Source organism: Balaenoptera physalus (genome assembly GCF_965194825.1).
Source record: "Balaenoptera physalus genome assembly, chromosome: X".
NCBI lineage: Eukaryota > Metazoa > Chordata > Mammalia > Artiodactyla > Balaenopteridae > Balaenoptera > Balaenoptera physalus.
In genome coordinates, this window is record NC_138903.1 from 27406754 (window position 1) to 27427274 (window position 20521).

The following is a 20521-nucleotide window of genomic DNA, read 5'->3' on the forward strand; positions in this document are numbered from 1 at the left end:
AGTTTGTCAGACTTGCGAAGAAGAGCAATTTATTCAGCATCCCTAACACTCCTCTCTTTTTAACCTTCTCCCCTTCCCATCAGGGTGAAGTCTGTGCTGCAGCAAAGCTGTTTGTTTGTTGTTGTTGTTTTTTTTCATTTTAAAGTACTAATTAGCCTATTTATTCTTTGTTTCTAACTTTCTTGCCTGTTCATACAAATTATTAAATTGTTCAGTACTGCTTCAAAGAGATATGAGAAAATTGCCAATGTCAGAGTCGTTGTTGAATGAGAATCAAGCAAAGTGCTAGGCATTCTTAAAATCATTTTTGCTAAGCCTCAAAAAAAAAATCTAAGGTCAATGTTATAATCTCCATTTTACTGATAAAGCAACTGAGGCTCCCAGTGGTTAAATAACTTACTAAAGAAGATAACACTAGTATTAATGTAAGTGGCCAAGATGGGATTTGAATATAGGTCTATTTACAAAGCCTTTATTTTATTGAACACTGAGCCCCTATTGTTTTTAGCTTTTTAAAACTTCGGTGTGTTCAGTATAACCTAAAGATCTGCTGTTGCTTGCACAGTTAGCATAGTAGAAGATATTTGAAAAAGCAGATTACCTAAACAAGTCTCACTTTATCTATTTTGAACATATTTTGTGTTCTGAATGATATGAATGATTTCACCGAAACTATCAATTTCCAGTATAATTTTTTGTCGTGTTCTGAATGGTAGAAGATTCTGAAGAGTTTAGATGCCTCTAAACCTTAGTCTCATCCCCTTAGATCCTTCTACACATGCTATTATGGTTGAATAAATATCTACTCTTCCATTGTTGAAAAATTTCTCTGACATCATCAAATCCCCATTCTTCCTAGCTCTCCCACAAGTCCTTTCTTTTTCCAAAGAAGAGATAATTGTTAAGAGACCCCAAACTTTTCATATTCTTGACTTGGCTTCAAAAACTGTAATTTGAAAGTCAAAGTTGATCGGTCTTCTTTATTCTTGGCTACCATGTTATCTCCCGTGAAAAGGGAATACATAAAGTGCTCTTGGAAGGAGAGGCAAAGAGTGAAGAAAAAGAGGGAAAGAAAGTTTACCTCATATTTTGAAGTAATGTCAGAACTATGGTGATTGATAATAACAGATTCACTGACTATTTATTGAATATGTATTAAATGACAAGGGCTGTGTTGGCTATTTTATTGATAGAGAGTTATACAACCAGGAAGACAGAGTTCAAACCCAGGTCTAAATGACTCCAAATCCCCCAAATTTCCATCACTGTATCAGACTAGGAGGTGGACTATTTGGCATCTAGACACATTTAGTCAGTTCCTTTCAAGTCATTGCAATAGGCATTACCTGACTGTATCAGTTCTATATCAAAAGGATTCTATTTTTCCAAGATGGAACATATTGATGCTTTGCTCTCTTAGTTTGTTCACGTCACTCCTTGTTCCCCTCTACACAGCCTTACATTTTATTGTTTCCCCTAGACTCAGGCCTTAGCACTTCTCTTCTAATTCTGCAGCACCACCTTTTTGGATCACATGTACAACCCTGTCTACACTTGCATTTGTGTACAAATGACTCGTAAATCTAAATGTCCTTCTCCCAGTTCTCTTGTTTTATTATCATTTTTTTCTCTGCTAACCTGTTGGTTTTCTCCACTATGATAGGTCCCAACCCCAGCTTTTGAGTCACACACCCCCCACACTCATCTCTTATCATCCTCCATTTTACGTCTCAGTTCTTTGTATCATCCTCTACCTCATTTGCTTCACTTCCTCCTCATCTGCCATTTCCAATTAGTTATCATGGTCAGTTAATTGTACCTCTTGAAAATAGACTATTCCCTCAGTCTTCATTGCAAATGCCTTGTGCAAACCTCCTACACCACCTTCTTAGCCTTTTTCTGTTCCCCTCCATTTGATCCTCCACACTCGGCCAGACTTCTCTAAGTACAAATTTACTGTGATTCTCTGAAAAAAAAAAAAAAAAAAAAAGCATGCCTCTGTGTTGCCTGCCAGAGCAGAAAGTTTTCTTAGCTAAGAAAGCAACTGCCGTAACAGGGTGACCCAACTTACATTTATAGCCTGGCCACCCCCGTGGAATCTGGTCATGCATCGTTCCAGTTAAAACGAGGTGCTGAAAATGCAAGAAACATTTAACAAGGACGTAGAAGAACTAAAGAGGAACCAAGCAATGATGAAAACCACAATAAATGAAATTAAAAATACTCTAGATGGGATCAATAGCAGAATAACTGAGGCAGAAGAAAGGATAAGTGACCTGGAAGATAAAATGGTGGAAATAACTACTGCAGAGCAGGATAAAGAAAAAAGAATGAAAAGAACTGAGGACAGTCTCAGAGACCTCTGGGACAACATTAAACGTGCCAACATTCGAATTATAGGGGTCCCAGAAGAAGAAGAGAAAAAGAAAGGGACTGAGAAGATATTTGAAGAGATTATAGTTGAAAACTTCCCTAATATGGGAAAGGAAATAGTTAATCAAGTCCTGGAAGCACAGAGAGTCCCATACAGGATAAACCCAAGGAGAAACACACCAAGACACATATTAATCAAACTGTCAAAAATTAAATATAAGGAAAACATATTAAAGGCAGCAAGGGAAAAAAAACAAATAACACACAAGGGAATCCCCATAAGGTTAACATCTGATCTTTCAGCAGAAACTCTGCAAGCCAGAAGGGAGTGGCAGGATATACTTAAAGTGATGAAGGAGAAAAACCTGCAACCAAGATTACACTACCCACCAAGGATCTCATTCAGATTCGATGGAGAAATTAAAACCTTTACAGACAAGCAAAACCTGAGAGAGTTCAGCACCACCAAACCAGCTTTACAACAAATGCTAAAGGAACTTCTCTAGGCAAGAAACACAAGAGAAGGAAAACACCTACAATAACAAACCCAAAACATTTAAGAAAATGGGAATAGGAACATACATATCGATAATTACCTTGAATGTAAATGGATTAAATGCTCCCACCAAAAGACACAGGCTGGCTGAATGGATACAAAAACAAGACCCATATATATGCTGTCTACAAGAGACCCACTTCAGACCTAGAGACACATATAGACTGAAAGTGAGGGGATGGAAAAAGATATTCCATGCAAATGGAAATCAAAAGAAAGCTGGAGTAGCAATTCTCATATCAAACAAAATAGACTTTAAAATAAAGACTATTACAAGAGACAAAGAAGGACACTATATAATGATCAAGGGATCGATACAAGAGGAAGGTATAACAATTGTAAATATTTATGCACCCAACATAGGAGCACCTCAATACATAAGGCAAATACTAACAGCCATAAAAGGGGAAATCGACAGCAACACAATCATAGTAGGGGACTTTAACACCCCACTCTCACCAATGGACAGATCATCCAAAATGAAAATAAATAAGGAAACACAAGCTTTAAATGATACATTAAACAAGATTGACTTAATTGATATTTATAGGACATTCCATCCAAAAACAACAGAATACACATTTTTCTCAAGTGCTCATGGAACATTCTCCAGGATAGATCATATCTTGGGTCACAAATCAAGCCTTGGTAAATTTAAGAAAATTGAAATCGTATCAAGTATCTTTTCCGACCACAACGCTATGAGACTAGATATCAATTACAGGAAAAGACCTGTAAAAAATACAAACACATGGAGGCTACACAATACATTACTTAATAACGAAGTGATCACTGAAGAAATCAAAGGGGAAATCAAAAAATACCTAGAAACAAATGACAATGGAGATACGACGACCCAAAACCTATGGGACGCAGCAAAAGCAGTGCTAAGAGGGAAGTTTATAGCAATACAAGCCTACCTCAAGAAACAGGAAACATCTCGAATAAACAACCTAACCTTGCACCTAAAGCAATTAGAGAAAGAAGAACAAAAAAACCCCAAAGCCAGCAGAAGGAAAGAAATTATAAAGATCAGGTCAGAAATAAATGAAAAAGAAATGAAGGAAACAATAGCAAAAATCAATGAAACTAAAAGCTGGTTCTTTGAGAAGATAAACAAAATTGATAAACCATTAGCCAGACTCATCAAGAGAAAAAGGGAGAAGACTCAGATCAATAGAATTAGAAATGAAAAAGGAGAAGTAACCACTGACACTGCAGAAATACAAAAGATCATGAGAGATTACTACAAGCAACTCTATGCCAATAAAATGGACAACCTGGAAGAAATGGACAGATTCTTAGAAAGGCACAAACTGCCGAGACTGAACCAGGAAGAAATAGAAAATATGAACAGACCAATCACAAGCACTGAAATTGAAACTGTGATTAAAAACCTTCCAACAAACAAAAGCCCAGGACCAGATGGCTTCACAGGTGAATTCTATCAAACATTTAGAGAAGAGCTAACACCTATCCTTCTCAAACTCTTCCAAAATATTGCAGAGGGAGGAACACTCCCAAACTCATTCTACGAGGCCACCATCACCCTGATACCAAAACCAGACAAAGATGTCACAAAGAAAGAAAACTACAGGCCAATATCACTGATGAACATAGATGCAAAAATCCTCAACAAAATACTAGCAAACAGAATCCAACAGCACATTAAAAGGATCATACACCATGATCAAGTGGGGTTTATCCCAGGAATGCAAGGATTCTTCAATATACGCAAATCAATCAATGTGATACATCATATTAACAAACTGAAGGAGAAAAACCATATGATCATCTCAATAGATGCAGAGAAAGCTTTCGACAAAATTCAACACCCATTTATGATAAAAGCCCTGCAGAAAGTAGGCATAGAGGGAACTTTCCTCAACATAATAAAGGCCATATATGACAAACCCACAGCCAACATTGTCCTCAATGGTGAAAAACTGAAACCATTTCCACTAAGATCAGGAACAAGACAAGGTTGCCCACTCTCACCACTATTATTCAACATAGTTTTGGAAGTGTTAGCCACAGCAATCAGAGAAGACAAAGAAATAAAAGGAATCCAAATCGGAAAAGAAGAAGTAAAGCTGTCACTATTTGCAGATGACATGATACTATACATAGAGAATCCTAAAGATGCTACCAGAAAACTCCTAGAGCTAATCAATGAATTTGGTAAAGTAGCAGGATACAAAATTAATGCACAGAAATCTCTTGCATTTCTATACACTAATGACGAAAAATCTGAAAGTGAAATTAAGAAAACACTCCCATTTACCATTGCAACAAAAAGAATAAAATATCTAGGAATAAACCTACCTAAGGAGACAAAAGACCTGTATGCAGAAAATTATAAGACACTGATGAAAGAAATTAAAGATGATACAAATAGATGGAGAGATATACCATGTTCCTGGATTGGAAGAATCAACATTGTGAAAATGACTCTACTACCCAAAGCAATCTACAGATTCAATGCAATCCCTATCAAACTACCACTGGCATTTTTGACAGAACTAGAACAAAATATTTCACAATTTGTATGGAAACACAAAAGACCCCGAGTAGCCAAAGCAATCTTGAAAACGAAAAATGGAGCTGGGGGAATCAGGCTCCCTGACTTCAGACTATATTACAAAGCTTCAGTAATCAAGACAGTTTGGTACTGGCACAAAAACAGAAATATAGATCAATGGAACAGGATAGAAAGCCCAGAGATAAACCCACACACATATGGGCACCTTATTTTTGATAAAGGAGGCAAGCATATACAGTGGAGAAAAGACAGCCTCTTCAATAAGTGGTGCTGGGAAAATTGGACAGGTACATGTAAAAGTATGAAAATAGAACACTCCCTGACACCATGCACAAAAATAAACTCAAAATGGATTAAAGACCTAAGTGTAAGGGCAGACACTATCAAACTCTTAGAGGAAAACATAGGCAGAACACTCTATGACATACATCACAGCAAGATTCTTTTTGACCCAGCTCCCAGAGAAATGGAAATAAGAACACAAATAAACAAATGGGACCTAATGAAACTTAAAAGCTTTTGCACAGCAAAGGAAACCATAAACAAGACCAAAAGACAACCATCAGAATGGGAGAAAATATTTGCAAATGAAGCAACTGACAAAGGATTAATCTCCAAGATTTACAAGCAGCTCATGCAGCTCAATAACAAAAAAACGAACAACCCAATCCAAAAATGGGCCGAAGACCTAAATAGACATTTCTCCAAAGAAGATATACAGATGGCCTACAGACACATGAAAGAATGCTCAACATCATTAATCATTAGAGAAATGCAAATCAAAACTACAATGAGATATCATCTCACACCGGTCAGAATGGCCATCATCAAAAAATCTAGAAACAATAAATGCTGGAGAGGGTGTGGAGGAAAGGGAACACTCTTGCACTGTTGGTGGGAATGTAAATTGATACAGCCACTATGGAGAACAGTATGGAGGTTCCTTAAAAAACTACAAATAGAACTACCATACGACCCAGCAATCCCACTACTGGGCATATACCCTGAGAAAACCATAGGTCAAAAAGAGTCATGTACCAAAATGTTCATTGCAGCTCTATTTACAATAGCCAGGACATGGAAGCAATCTAAATGTCCATCGACAGATGAATGGATAAAGAAGATGTGGCACATATATACAATGGAATATTACTCAGCCATAAAAAGAAATGAAATGGAGGTATTTGTAATGAGGTGGATGGAGTTAGAGTCTGTCATACAGAGTGAAGTAAGCCAGAAAGAGAAAAACAAATACAGTATGCTAACACATATATACGGAATCTAAGGGGAAAAAAAAAAAAAAAAAAAAAAGGCCATGAAGAACCTAGTGGCATGACGGGAATAAAGACACAGACCTACTAGAGAATGGACTTGAGGATATGGGGAGGGGGTGGGGTGAGATGTGACAGGGTAAGAGAGTGTCATGGACATATATACACTACCAAATGTAAAATAGATAACTAGTGGGAAGCAGCCGCATAGCACAGGGAGATCAGCTCGGTGCTTTGTGACCATCTAGAGGGATGGGATGGGGAGGGTGGGAGGGAGGGAGATGCAAGAGGGAAGAGAAATGGGAACATATTGTATATGTATAACTGATTCACTTTGTTATAAAGCAGAAGCTAACACACCATTGTAAGGCAATTATACTTCAATAAAGATGTTAAAAAAAAAAAAAAAAAAAAAACGAGGTGCTGGTCTTTGGACAAACACAGCTATTGAGGATGGACCAAGACAATGCAGTTACACATAATTCTCAGGTCCCTTTGAGTAAATGAGGTAACCATAATGGTTAGGAATAGGAGAAGGTAAATTGCTCCTCTACCACCTTGATTCCACAAAATAGTGAAAGAAAATTTGGACAAATTCTACTGCATATACATTTATTAATAAACAATCATTTAACCTATCCTATAAACTTGAAGAAGTCCCAGCTCTGTGTCATGTGAGTGTGTGTGTGTGTGTGTGCCTGTGTGTGAGTTCCCAAAAAACCTTGCCCCTGAGGCAAATGTGACAATGCCAGTGGCAAGATTAGGCTAACCATCTAAAGACACCTAAGAATATTCTTCATTAACTGGGTAGTGATACAGAAAAATATCATGCTATTAAATGAAAAGCAGAAAACAAAAAGATTTGTATACTATGATCATCAGCTTTGCACATACCTATGTCTCCATGTAGATAAGAACTGAAAGATAATATTTAAACATGAAAACAGCATTGTAGGGTGTTATGATTCGAGACGTTTATACTTATATTTTTTAAAAAATTTCTCTAATATTTACCATCTTTTCTATTACATGTAACTTTTTACATTCTTTCTGAAATAAATTTGAATTTATTAAAAAAATATTCTTCATCAGGGCACAGGACCATTTGGAATCAAGCCTGGAACAGTTTCCCTAAGGAGGCAGGCCACTGACCCCACTAGATACTTGAGGGGTGGGATGTGTCTCTAAATGATGTTATGTTATCCATATGTCTTTTTTTAATTGAAGAATAATTGATTTACAATGTTGTGTTAGTTTCAGGTATACAGCAAAGTGATTCAGTTATAAATAAATAAATAAATAAAATTCTTTTTCAGATTCTTTTCCCTTATAGGTTATTACAAAATATTGAGTATAGTTCCCTGTGCTATATAGTAAATCCATGTTGTGTATTTATTTTTCACATAGTAGTGTGTATATGTAAATCCCAAACTCCTAATTTATTCCTCCCCCCCTTTACTCTTTGGTAACCATGAGTTTGTTTTCTATGTCTGTGGCTCTATTTCTGTTTTGTAATTAAGTTCATTTGTATCATTTTTTTTAGATTCCACATATAAGCGGTATCATATGATATCTGTCTTTTTCTGTCTTACTTCATTTAGTATGCTAATCTCTAGGTCCATCCATGTTGCTGCAAATGACATTATTTCGTTCTTTTTTATTGCTGAGTAATATTCCACTGTGTGTGTGTGTGTGTGTGTGTGTGTGTGTGTATGTGTGTGTGTGTGTGTGTGTGCGCCACATCTTCCTTATCCATTTATCTGTCAATGGACATTTAGGTTGCTTCCATGTGTTGGCTATTGTAAATAGTGCTGCAGTGAAAATTGGGGTGCATGTATCTTTTTGAATTAGAGTTTTCTCTGGATATATGCCCAGGAGTGGGATTGCTGGATTATATGGCAACTCTATTTTTAGTTTTTTAAAGAACCTCCATAGTGTTCTCTATATAGCTGTACTACATTCCCACCAACAGTGTAGGAGGGTTCCTTTTTCTCCACACCCTCTCTAGCATTTATTATTTGTAGAATTTTTGATGATGGCCATTCTGACTGATGGGAGGTGGTACCTCGTAGTTTTGGTTTGCATTTCTCTAATAATTAGTGATGTTGAGCACTTTTTCATGTGCCTTTTGGCCATCTGCATGTCTTCTTTGAAGAAATGTCTATTTACATCTTCTGCCCATTTTTGGATTGGGTTGTTTTTTTGATAATGAGCTCTATGAGCTGTTTGTATATTTTGGAAATTAATCCCTTGTCGGCTACATCATTTGCAAATATTTTCTCCCATTCTGTAGGTTGTCTTTTCGTTTTATTTCTGATTTCCTTTGCATATGTCTTGAGTAGCACTGATTTCAACATGGAGGGTCCATTTCCAAGGTCCACTATAATTAGTAACAAGCCACTAATTTTAGCAATGAAACTTTATTTCTAACATCCATTGTGGTAATTAATGAAGCATCTACTTTTGATCAGAAATAAAGATAGTTGAAGTGTTTGTAGTGGCTCTAGAGTGTTGCCTTATTCTAATTAAATGCTAGCTGACCATCCTCATAAAGGCAACCTACTGTCTCTAGAGCTGAACATACACTAACATAATATCCCACCATCTTTACTGGAATAATTACAAAAGAAAAATACACTTATCACAACAACCAGAATCCTTTGCCCCTCCATGCCTCTGACTGGGGTTTCCCTTCCACTTTTGTTTAAATGCTTATATAAAGGTAGTCCTTTCTTCCTTCCTTCATATCTTCCTTCCTTCCTTCTTTCCTGTCTCTTCTCCCTCCCTTCTCTTTCTCTCTCTCATACACAATTCATATTTCCCCCTAACTTACAAAGATTCCCCTCATAATCCCAAGGTCTAGTTATTTTCTCCTTCATCTTTACTAAAATGGTACTTCAGGCACATCATTTTTGCAGCCCTTTTCACCTTGAGTAATTAGCACTTACTAGTGAATACTTACAACTTGTAGAGCATTATGAATTCAAGATTCCTTATCACATTTATTTATTTATGGGAGCAGAGGGCTCAGAGACAAAGTCATGAAGGAAAGAATTATTCCAAAATTTTGCAAGGATGTCTAGATTTTAGAATTGGCTCTACAAATAAAAAATGTAACAAATATTTAAAGAAAAAACAAGGTTATAATGTTATGGGTAGTCTATTAATAAAAGAAAACAGCAAACAGTAGCTCTCTTGCATTGATGATTATATTGGTAGATATCAGTAAGGTACTGCATAAATTTTCATTAGGGAGTAACTTACGGGAACAGGCTTAAGACTCCATTTTGTGGGGAAGATCTAGTGCTAGACAGGGTGAATCTACTTTATGTTTGTTTGTCTCAGAGTGCAAACTGTTTTGGTTTTGTTTTTATCCCCCATGTATGGGGTTTGAGGGATGTGCTTATTCATAATGATGGCAGGGCAAGCTTATAAGAACACCATAATCACTATTTTATTCAAAAGGTGAAGAGAGAGATCTCTCCTAGTTCTACTTTGGGAGCTATTACAGGTATTGGACAAAATGAGTTAGAGCGATCTTTTGTAATCTCCACCCGCTGATCCTGGGAAATGTGAAGAGCTGTTCCATTTCAAGCATATGAAATAAATTGGTATCTATGCAATCTTAGGTCGTAGGATTTATTTGCCTTTCTTCTTCAATTGTAAGGTTACTGTTAATAGTGTCAGGAATTATTGTCCTCATGTCTATCAGTCAAACACAGTGCTTCTGTAAAATCATTTAGAAACACTATCTGGTTTTTCGTTTGTTTTAGGGTATTTTTTGGTGGTGGTGATTAGATAATTTGCCTACACGTGAACTATCTAGAATGTGTTTTTGAGTTCCAGAAGGAAAAACCTATAGTTGATTTTGGTGTACAGCTTGCCCCAAATTGTAAGCTGTTAAGTAGTAGGAATCAAGCCTTCTTACCCCAAATCTTGTGCTCCCTATAGCACTCTGCTAAGTCTTACCCTCTTAATTAAGACTTCTACCATCTATGCTGCCCACTGTCCTCTTAAGGATGCAAGGGAAGGAAACTAATATCTACTGAACGCCTCCTTTGGGCCAAGAATTTTACTATATGGTGGGGACTCATTGAATCCTAGACATATTCTTGAGGGAGCTGCTATTTTATAGATCAGGAAACGAAGTCTCAAATGAGCAAAATAAAAATTAATGGCAGTCAGGATTTGAGCTCAGCGGCTTTTTTTTTTCTTCACTACATCACACCATACATATTTTAATTAGTGACACATTTCAGTATTTGAGGTCCTATGGATTCAAATAGTCCAGAAAAGTACCAAGTACTAAAACATGTAAACTAGAACAGTATCGTTAAGTTTTCAAAGTGTAAAACTCAATCAACTTTATTTTAGAGTATAATTGTCAGATGCCGCTATGGCTGAATTGACATGAAAAGTGGAATTTATTAGAACAATGACATTCAATAATCACAAAATCAAAATATTAATATATGCTTAATGCTTTTTATTCAAAGATCTATCATCTATTTCTGCAGAGTTTTTAATTGAAAAATTATTAGTTGGAAATATAAAAAAGCATATGAAGGCAAATCTGAAATACAAGAAAGAAATGACTTAATTTTTTAAAAACTCTTATTTATTCAAATTATGTCAATGCTAGTTTTTAATGATCACATAATTCTGTGCTAATATACTACATGCAGACATAGAAAATAGCCTTTTAAAATGAAATACACAGTTCGTCATTGGGCCCTACCCGGGTCTCCTTTTGGTAATCCATTTGCTGAATAATGGCCTCTGTCACTAGTCAGTTTCACATATGTGACTTATAAATATTTGAAAGTAAATTTAAAAAAAGAAGTGGCCACCTGCCAATAACATCTGACAACCATTCAATAGGTGTTTAAAGGTTAAAAACTCCCAAAGATGTGAATGTCAATCCCAAGCCATTTATATTGTCAGTAAATCTCTTTCCTAGCCCACATCCAACATAGCCACCACCTTCATCTTGATAAGGGAGTCTTCAGTCTACATTTTCTTAAAAGCTCTATTGTTCTAAAAAATCCATGGATCCTTTGGCTTCTCAATCCTTTCAAAGAGAACTGACTAATATCCTCTCATATGTCAAAGAGGAAAATATTTATTTATCATTTTTCCAACCACTTTTTTTTATTCCTGATACACAGTTCTATATTCTCCTTCTCTCCTCAAGGTTTCTTAATAATATTTTTAATTCATATTTTTATTTCTTAACTCTCTGGAGTCCAAACGTTTTCCCCCTCAAATATATCTTTTTATAAAACATAGTAATTCATTCGGTAAATTGAAGGAGAAAATTCTACTGGACTAATTGTTTGACTTAAAGTAACAAAGCAACTAATTAATTGGTTAGGTTTGGTGTTTTTGGTTTGTTTGTTTTTCTTTCTCCCCCCAGCTTTATTCAGATATAATTGACATATAACATTGTATAAGTTTAAGGTATACAGTGTGACGATTTGATACACATATATATTGTGAAATGATTGCCACAATAATGTTACTTAACATATCCATCACCTCACATAACTATTTCTTTTTGTAGTGAGAACATTTAAGATATATTCTCTGCAACTCTCAAGTATATAATACAGTATTGTTAACTATATTCACCAAGCTGTATATGTATCCCTAGAAATTATTTTTCTTGTAGCAGGAAGTTTATTTACTTTGACCAACCTCTCCCCCTTTCCCCTGCCCCCAGCCCTTGACAACCACCATTCTACTCTCTGTTTCTATGAATTCAGCTTTTTCAATTCCACATTGTAAGTGAGATCATGCAGTATTTGTCTTTCTCTGTCTGACTTGTTTCACTTAAGCATAATGACCTCAAGGTCCATCTAAATAAAATGAAAGGTTTCCTTCATTTTTATGGCTGAATAATATTCTACTAAATAATATTCTACTGTGTGTGTATATATGTATGTATTTTTATATATATGTATATATATATGTATATACACACACACATATACACATTCCTTTATCTGTTCATCTGTTGATGGACACTTAGGTGGTTTCCATGTCTTGGCTATTGCGAATAATTCTGCAGTGAACACTGGGGTACAGATATCTCTTTGAGAGAGTGGTTTTGTTTCCTTCGGATATATACCCAGAAGTGGGATTGCTGGATCATATGGTACTTCTATTTTTAATTTTATGAGGAATTTCCATGCTGTTTTACAACTTACATCCCCACCAACAGGGCAGAAGGGTTCCCTTTTCTCTACATCCTTGCCAACAGTTGTTACCTTGTCTTTTTTTTTTTTTTTTTTTAATGAAGTCGCCTTAGGATTTTACTTGTATGTTTAATTTTTTATATTTTATTTATTTATTTATTTATTTTTGGCTGTGTTGGATCTTCGTTCCTGTGCGAGGGCCTTCTCTAGTTGCGGCGAGCGGGAGCCACTCTTCATCACAGTGCGCGGGCCTCTCACTATCATGGCCTCTCTTGTTGCGGAGCACAGGCTCCAGACGCGCAGGCTCAGTAGTTGTGGCTCACGGGCCCAGCCGCTCCGTGGCATGTGGGATCTTCCCAGACCAGGGCTCAAACCCGTGTCCCCTGCATTGGCAGGCAGACTCTCAACCACTGTGCCACCAGGGAAGCCCACCTTGTCTTTTTGATAATAACCATCCTAAGAAGTATGAGGTGAGGTCTCATTGTGGTTTTGATTTTCATTTCTTGATGATTAGTGATGTTGAACATCTTTTTATACACCTTTTGGCCGTTGTATGTCCTACATGTCTTTTTGCTATTGAGTTGTATGAGTTCCTTATATATTTTAGATATTAATCCTCCCCTTATCTAATATACGGTGTGCAAATGTTTTCTCCCATTCTGTAACTTGCCTTTTTATTTATTGATTGTTTCTTTTGCTGTGCAGAAGCTTTTTAGTTTGATATAGTCACACTTGTTTAGTTTTGCTTTTGTTGCTTGTGCTTTTTGTGTCATAGCCAAAGAATTGTTGCCAAAACTAATGTTAAGGAGTTTTTCCTTATGTTTTCTCCTAGGAGTTTTATGGTTTCAAGTATTACATTTAAGTCTTTAATCCATTTCAGATTAAAATTTGTGAGTGGTGTAAAATAGGGGCCCAACTTTATTCTTTTGCATGTGGATAGACAGTTTTCCCAACACCATTTATTAAAAAGATTATCCTTTCCACATTGAGTATTCTTGGCCCCCTTGTCAAATATCAACTGACCACATATATGTGGGTCTATTTCTGGACTCTTGATTTTGTTCCATTGGTCTATGTGTCTGTTTTTTATGCCTGCACCATACTGTTTTGATTACTATAGCTTTGTAGTATAGTCTGCAATCAGGAAGTGTGATGCCTCCAGCTGGGCTCTTCTCTCTCAATATTGCTTTGGCTATTCAGGGTCTTTTTTGATTCCATATGAATTTTAGAATTTTTTAATATTTCTGTTAAAATTGCCATTGGAATTTTGATAGGGATTATATTGAATCTATACATAGCTTTGGGTAGTATGGACATTTTAACAGTATTAACTATTCTGATTAATGAACGTGGGATAGCTTTTCATTTGTTTCTTCTTCAGTTTCTTCATCAGTGTCTTATAGTTTTCAAGGTACAGGTCTTTCACCTCTTTGGCTAAATTTATTCTTCAGTATTTTATAATTTTTGATGATATTCTAAATGGAATTGATTTGCATATGTTGATCCATCCTTGCATCCCAGGAATAAATCCGACTTTCTTTTTTGCCCATGCCACACAGCATGTGGAATCATAGTTCCCCGGCTAGGGATTGAACCCATGCCCCCTGCAGTGTAAGCATGGAGTCTTAACCACTGGACTGCCAGGGAAGTCCCATAAATCCCACTTGATCATGTTATATTATCTGTTTAAGGTACAGTTGAATTTGGTTTGCTAGTATTTTGTTGAGATTTTTTTGTATCTATATTCATTAGGGATACTGGCTTATAGTTTTCTTGTAGTATCCTTTTCTGGCTTTGGTATCAGGATAATGCTGGCCTCATAAAATGAGTTTGAGAGTGTTCCCTCCTCTTCAATTTTTCCTTGGAAAAGTTTGAGGATTGCATTAATTCTTCTTTAAATATTTGGTAGAATTCACCAGTCAAAGTAGTTGCTGGCTTGAGGATTTCTGTCTGGTTGTTTTTTATGGTTTCTGTTTCTTTAATAAAATTCTCATTTTGTTCATGCATTGTTTTCTGATTCTGTTAAATTGTCTATCTGTGTTATTTTGCATTTCACTGATTTCCTTTAAGATGATTATTTTTAATTCTTTGTTGGACAAGTTGTAGATCTCCATTTCTTAGGGCTTGGTTACTGGTGCTTTATTAGTTTCCTTTGGTGATGTCATATTTGCCCGATTCTTTGTGATCCCTGTATCCCTGCATTAGTGTCTGTGCATTTGAAGGAGCAAACATCTCTTCTAATCTTTACACACTGACTTTAGCAGGTAAAGTTCTTCTCCTGTCTGTTCCCCAGGCCAATGGGATTACCTCCAGAATCATAATCATTCTGGGCTGGAACCAGTTTTGAGTCTGTTGCCGGGTCTGCAGTGAAGTTCATGGTTGGCAGGCTTGTGAGCAGGAGCTCAGGTTCACATGAATCCTGTCTGGTCTCTGGGTGGATAGGAGTGCCTCTAGTATCTTGTTCAGTAGTATAGCACTTGGACAAATGTTCACTTCAGGATCCACAATCGGGTCTTCACTCAGTGGACCTATTGCCAGGTGTGTGGATGGGTATGTCTCCCACCAGGTTTCTGGGAGGGCTTCTGTCTGGTCACTGGATGGGTCCTTGGGTGGGCAGGACTGGCTCTGTACTGCGGCTGAGAGGATACATGCAAGGGATATCTTATTTGACCATCTTGCTGACTTCATTCCTATTTTTCTTTTTTTGTGGGAAATGACAGTCATAATCTCTTGAAAATCATGGAAAGAGTAAACCAATGACTATATTAGAGCTTATGAATATTATTACAGAGGGTGTGTACATCAACTGCTTTCCATCTCTGTAGTCAATAGAATTATAGTTGAAGGTTTAAGTTACAGAAATAAAATTTAGAGAATAAAGTTCAGAATAAGAAATATATTGTTGTACTATCTTGTTATGACTAACTAGTTTTGAGCTGTTTATAAACTTAAGTTGAATTTAAAAGATCACAGTCCTACCTTTAAAAATCTTAGCATAATTTTGTTTTTTCTGTGATTATAAAAACTCTCAATTTTTCAGTTTCTTATACACATTAAGATTAGTCAATATATGTTCTTACAGATATAAAAAGAAAAATCTAAGAGATATTTCCCAAGATTCAGATTCAGCTGGTAACTGGGAAAAAAGAAGAAACCTTAGAATCCATATGATTTTGAATCAGAAAACATTGCTGAATTTAGCATGATATCTGGCATGGTGTTTGCAGTCTGATAATTTTCAAGTCAGGAGTTTGCTTCTGTGGGTAAATAAATGCCTAGCCCAGTACTGCACTGACATAGACTCTGGGGAAAGAGAGGAATTAGATATCAATCAAGTGTCCCATTGATTTGAGGGAGGAAGCTGCTGTAGATGCTTGCAAGGGGCCTTATTACCAGAATAACCTACATGTGAGCAACTCCTTTTTATCTGGGAGACATTAGCTTAAATGTTATAAATTCACCCGGATGACATAAAGAGATAGAAAACTGACTGAGACCACAGCACCTATTCCCGAGGTTCATTTAAGCTTAATACAGTTACTGAATATATTACTCTAGGTAAGAATTTATCCCCTTTTTGATGAAAGTGGATTTTCAGCTATTTTATTTAGAGCACATGCCCTGTAAGTATCAAGACCACTCATCATGGAGCTGAGGCTGCAGTGTGTAGGTTTTGTGGTACTTTGATCAATTACCTGGCAGCTGACTGCAGTTCTTTGATGCCTTTGAGACCTTTGGGTACCTATACCCTGTCCTAGAGCAGAGTTTCTCGAAGTATTGTCCCTGGACCGGCAGCAGTATCACCTGAGAGTTTGCTATAAATTCAGATTCTAAGGACCTATTCCAGATGCTCTGAATTGAAAACTCTGGAGGTGGGGCCTAACAGTCTGTATTTTATCAAGTCCTCCCAACTGTTGCCGTTCATGCTTCAGCATGAAAACCACTTTTTCAGAAAAGTTTACAAGGACTCTGAGGTCTTCAACTGAGTCACAGTGAGAAAATACAGTTCAAGATTATTCCAAAGGAACTTTGCTAAACTTTGACCCTGTAGCTCCTAGTAATTACTTGAGGAGTCCAGGCAGCTTGGAGTGTGTATCACCAAAGCCATCTCTCCTAGGAAATGGCCCAAATCTTGAGAAAATCTCCACACTAGCCATAAGATATGTCATGTGATACCCAAATGAGAGGCCATTCATTCATTTCATCAACAGATATGTTTGAGCATCTACTAAGCCCTAGTCACATATCTGAGTCAAGGATCTTGTGGTCAAAGAAAGAAGATAAGATGTGAGCACAATAATATAATACATGGGAAAAGAGATCACCTTCAACTCAATGATACCAGACTCAGATTCAAAGGAAACAACTGCAGAGTTAGCTGCTGGTTTTTTGACAACGGATAGCCATAGTATTTCTCAAGCTACCATAAACATAATCAGTGGTGAGGTTTGGAAAAATAAGTTTTGTGATTCTATGTGGAATGGGCCAGAAGAATAAGGAAATGGAGAGGGAAGACCCACTAAAATATAATTATAACAGTTGAGAAGAGAGTAGGGCCCCACCTAGGATGAAAACAGAATCCAAAGGATTTTTACCAGTGAATGGCTGTGAGATTATTGGTAATGAAAAGAGATAAGTGGAACATGCCTCTGAAGTTTGGAGACTAAAGACGTGAGATTGTTATGTTACTAAAATTTAAGTGAAATAAAATGTGAAAACAAAGCTTGAGATGGGAAGCTTGTTTTGTTGTGAACATGTCACATGTGAGGTACACGCTGAACATCCAAATTAAGGGGTCCAGGTTACAGGTTCATGAGAAAGAAGATGCGATTGGACATCTACATTAGAGAGACATCTACACAGAAGTGGTTGTTGATGTCATAGGAGGAAAGGAGATTTTTAAGGGAAAATAGACTGAAAGACAAATGAAACAGGCCACAGAAAACATCTTGAGAAATGACAGTATTTATGGATTGGAAGAGAGATGTCCATTGAAGAGGCAGGGGAACCAGAAACAGTGTCATGTAAGCAGAAGTGATATCCAGCTGGAACTTACGAGTATTGGTGGACCATTGTTTGCATCTCTTCTGAGTCATAAGTGCTCTGTTCTTTTTGTTGTTCATATTGATCTGGTTGTCAAATATTTTTTTAAACCTACAGAAGACAAAAAGCAAAGAATGAGAATCTAGTCATTACACATCTCAGGTCTGAGCAAACTTCAGCACTTTACAGTACTTTGTAAAAATCTGGAAGAGGAAAACCTCCCAGAAAGAAAGTAGTATATGCATGAAATCATTCTACAATCTGCAGTCTGGCTTAAAGAGTCCTCCCTTTGGCCCATGACCCCTGTTCTACTCTTTGCAACACATTTATCCTCTGGAAATAGATTGTTGACTTGTCTACATCTTCTACTAGACTGGAAGCTACTGACCCATATTGCAAAGGGGAAGATTTTATCTCATAGATATGGCATGTGATTACCTAATAAACGGACATTTTAATTAAATACTAACTGGCATTATATTATAGCTTTATTATGTGCTATTTTCTATGATTTCTTACTCAACTAAAGTATTTACATCAACAAAATGGTACCACTATAGACTGCTGGCATGTGTGCATAGACATGGTATAACAAACATAATTATTATTTTTTGTGAAAATTGAATTTTATTTATACTATGTACAACTATATCCTGGTTGAAGAATAAAGAAAACACCAAATACCAAAATATGACATGATAGGGATGATTATTTTTTATTTTATTTTTTTTACCTGAAATGTGCTTTAAAAAAATCTTCCATAGCTAAAGGTTCTTTTCCCCAGGGATCCTATAGTAGAATTGCTCGCTTCTTATATGCCTGTGTTAACTTTAGGTGAAGTAAACAGTCTTCTCAGTTTTCCATGACAAGTTATAGAAGTGAGCTTTAGTGTCTTTGAAGTCAAAAGGAGTGTCCCAAAGCCATCCAGAGCAAGTCATGGATGCCCCTGTATCTTTGATGTTTTATACCCCAAAGATTTTAAATTTTCTATACCAAATGCCCAGTTCATTTTGTTCTGAAATTTAAGAGTGTTTCAGTTCAACTTGATCTAATAATCAAATAATACAATGACAGTCATTAGGAAAGAAGCACAAAAGAGACCTAAGCATATTGATATTGATAGGCTCAGCATACTGATAGTATTTAGACTTGAGGTGAATTATGAATCCTGATATCACACTCTGAAAAGGAAATTGGAGAATGAGACTATGCAGAAGATAAATGACTTCTTATTCTAAGAAACAACAAATGAGAATTTGGAGATGTTTACATTAAGATAAAAATAATGCACGGTAGTAGTCATCAAATATTTGAAGAGTTCTCATGTAAATATGGGGAAGAATGAGGAAAGAAATCAAATTTTAGAACTAAGTTTCATTCATTTATAATTTTTGATTCTTATAGTCAAACTGATTAACATGATGAAAAATAATTTGGCAATAATTTACATGTAAGATAAATGAAGATCAGGAAAACAATATGTTTTTCTATAATACTTCAGCATACTAAACTCAGTCCTAAAATACAAGAACCAGCTCCCAAAGAAAAATTAATTATTCCAAATTTCATTTTATTTTTTCCCCAAAAGAAAATCAGCACAACACACACAACCTAAAAACCATTCCTCAAGCCAGTCAAGCCAGTTTCAATGTTCTTTCTTTGATTAGGTGAATGTACATTTATGTAGAATAAGAACATACTATCCAAATATGTGGCTTTTATAAGTTGTCAAAATTCTCATGATCTGTGCATCAAAAATGTTGAACGTTACCATTTCATTGCTCTTTTCATTAATTTTTCTCCTACTGTCTTAATAACAACAAAAATAGTGACTCCTTTATACCCCCAAATTCATTCCGCGATACTTGGCATTATTGTATTCTTAATGAAAATTAATAAAGACTTCTTTCTTTGGCATCCCAGAAGTGGAACATTCGGAGATATTTATGAAATGGGGTGAATGTTCTCATGTCCTACTGTTTTCTTTGTAGAGTAGTGACTTCAGCTTTACTCTGTAATGTTCTTGACAGATAATAAAGATTATGATGCATACTTATCATACACCAAAGTGGATCCTGACCAGTGGAATCAAGAGACTGGGGAAGAAGAACGCTTTGCTCTTGAAATCCTACCTGATATGCTTGAAAAGCATTATGGATATAAGTTGTTTATACCAGATAGAGATTTAATCCCAACTGGAAGTAAGTTAATGTTTTCATTTAACAGTGTGCATATTCTTGTGTCCGTCTGTGTAGTCATCATTTTTAGACAGAGTTTAAACTTTTAGTTCTTTCCTTCTACATCTTTCAGTTTCTCAAGAAAGAAATGGCATTATGTGTTCAAATGAAAAATAAGTGTTGATTCCACTGAGGAAGCTACTTCGATTATTCTGTAAAGCGTCTCATGTTATAAACCTTGACATTTAAAGAAACCAAATGAGAGATTTGTACCTGGGAAAACATTTCTATCTTTGAGAGAAGCAAAGTCCCATACTCTGTTCAAAGTGATCATTGGCTATTTTCATCTTCTCAAGGGTTTA

General features: G+C 36.1%; 1 protein-coding gene across 1 annotated transcript in view; it reads left to right on the forward strand.

Annotated features, from left to right (window-relative positions):
* IL1RAPL1 (interleukin 1 receptor accessory protein like 1) overlaps positions 1 to 20521 on the forward strand; it is a 916526-nt gene that overhangs the window by 886835 nt on the left and 9170 nt on the right. Inside the window, exon 9 of the mRNA XM_082446519.1 lies at positions 20013 to 20183. Within this exon, the coding sequence (XP_082302645.1) occupies positions 20013 to 20183 (171 nt within the window). The remainder of the gene's footprint in view (positions 1 to 20012; positions 20184 to 20521) is intronic.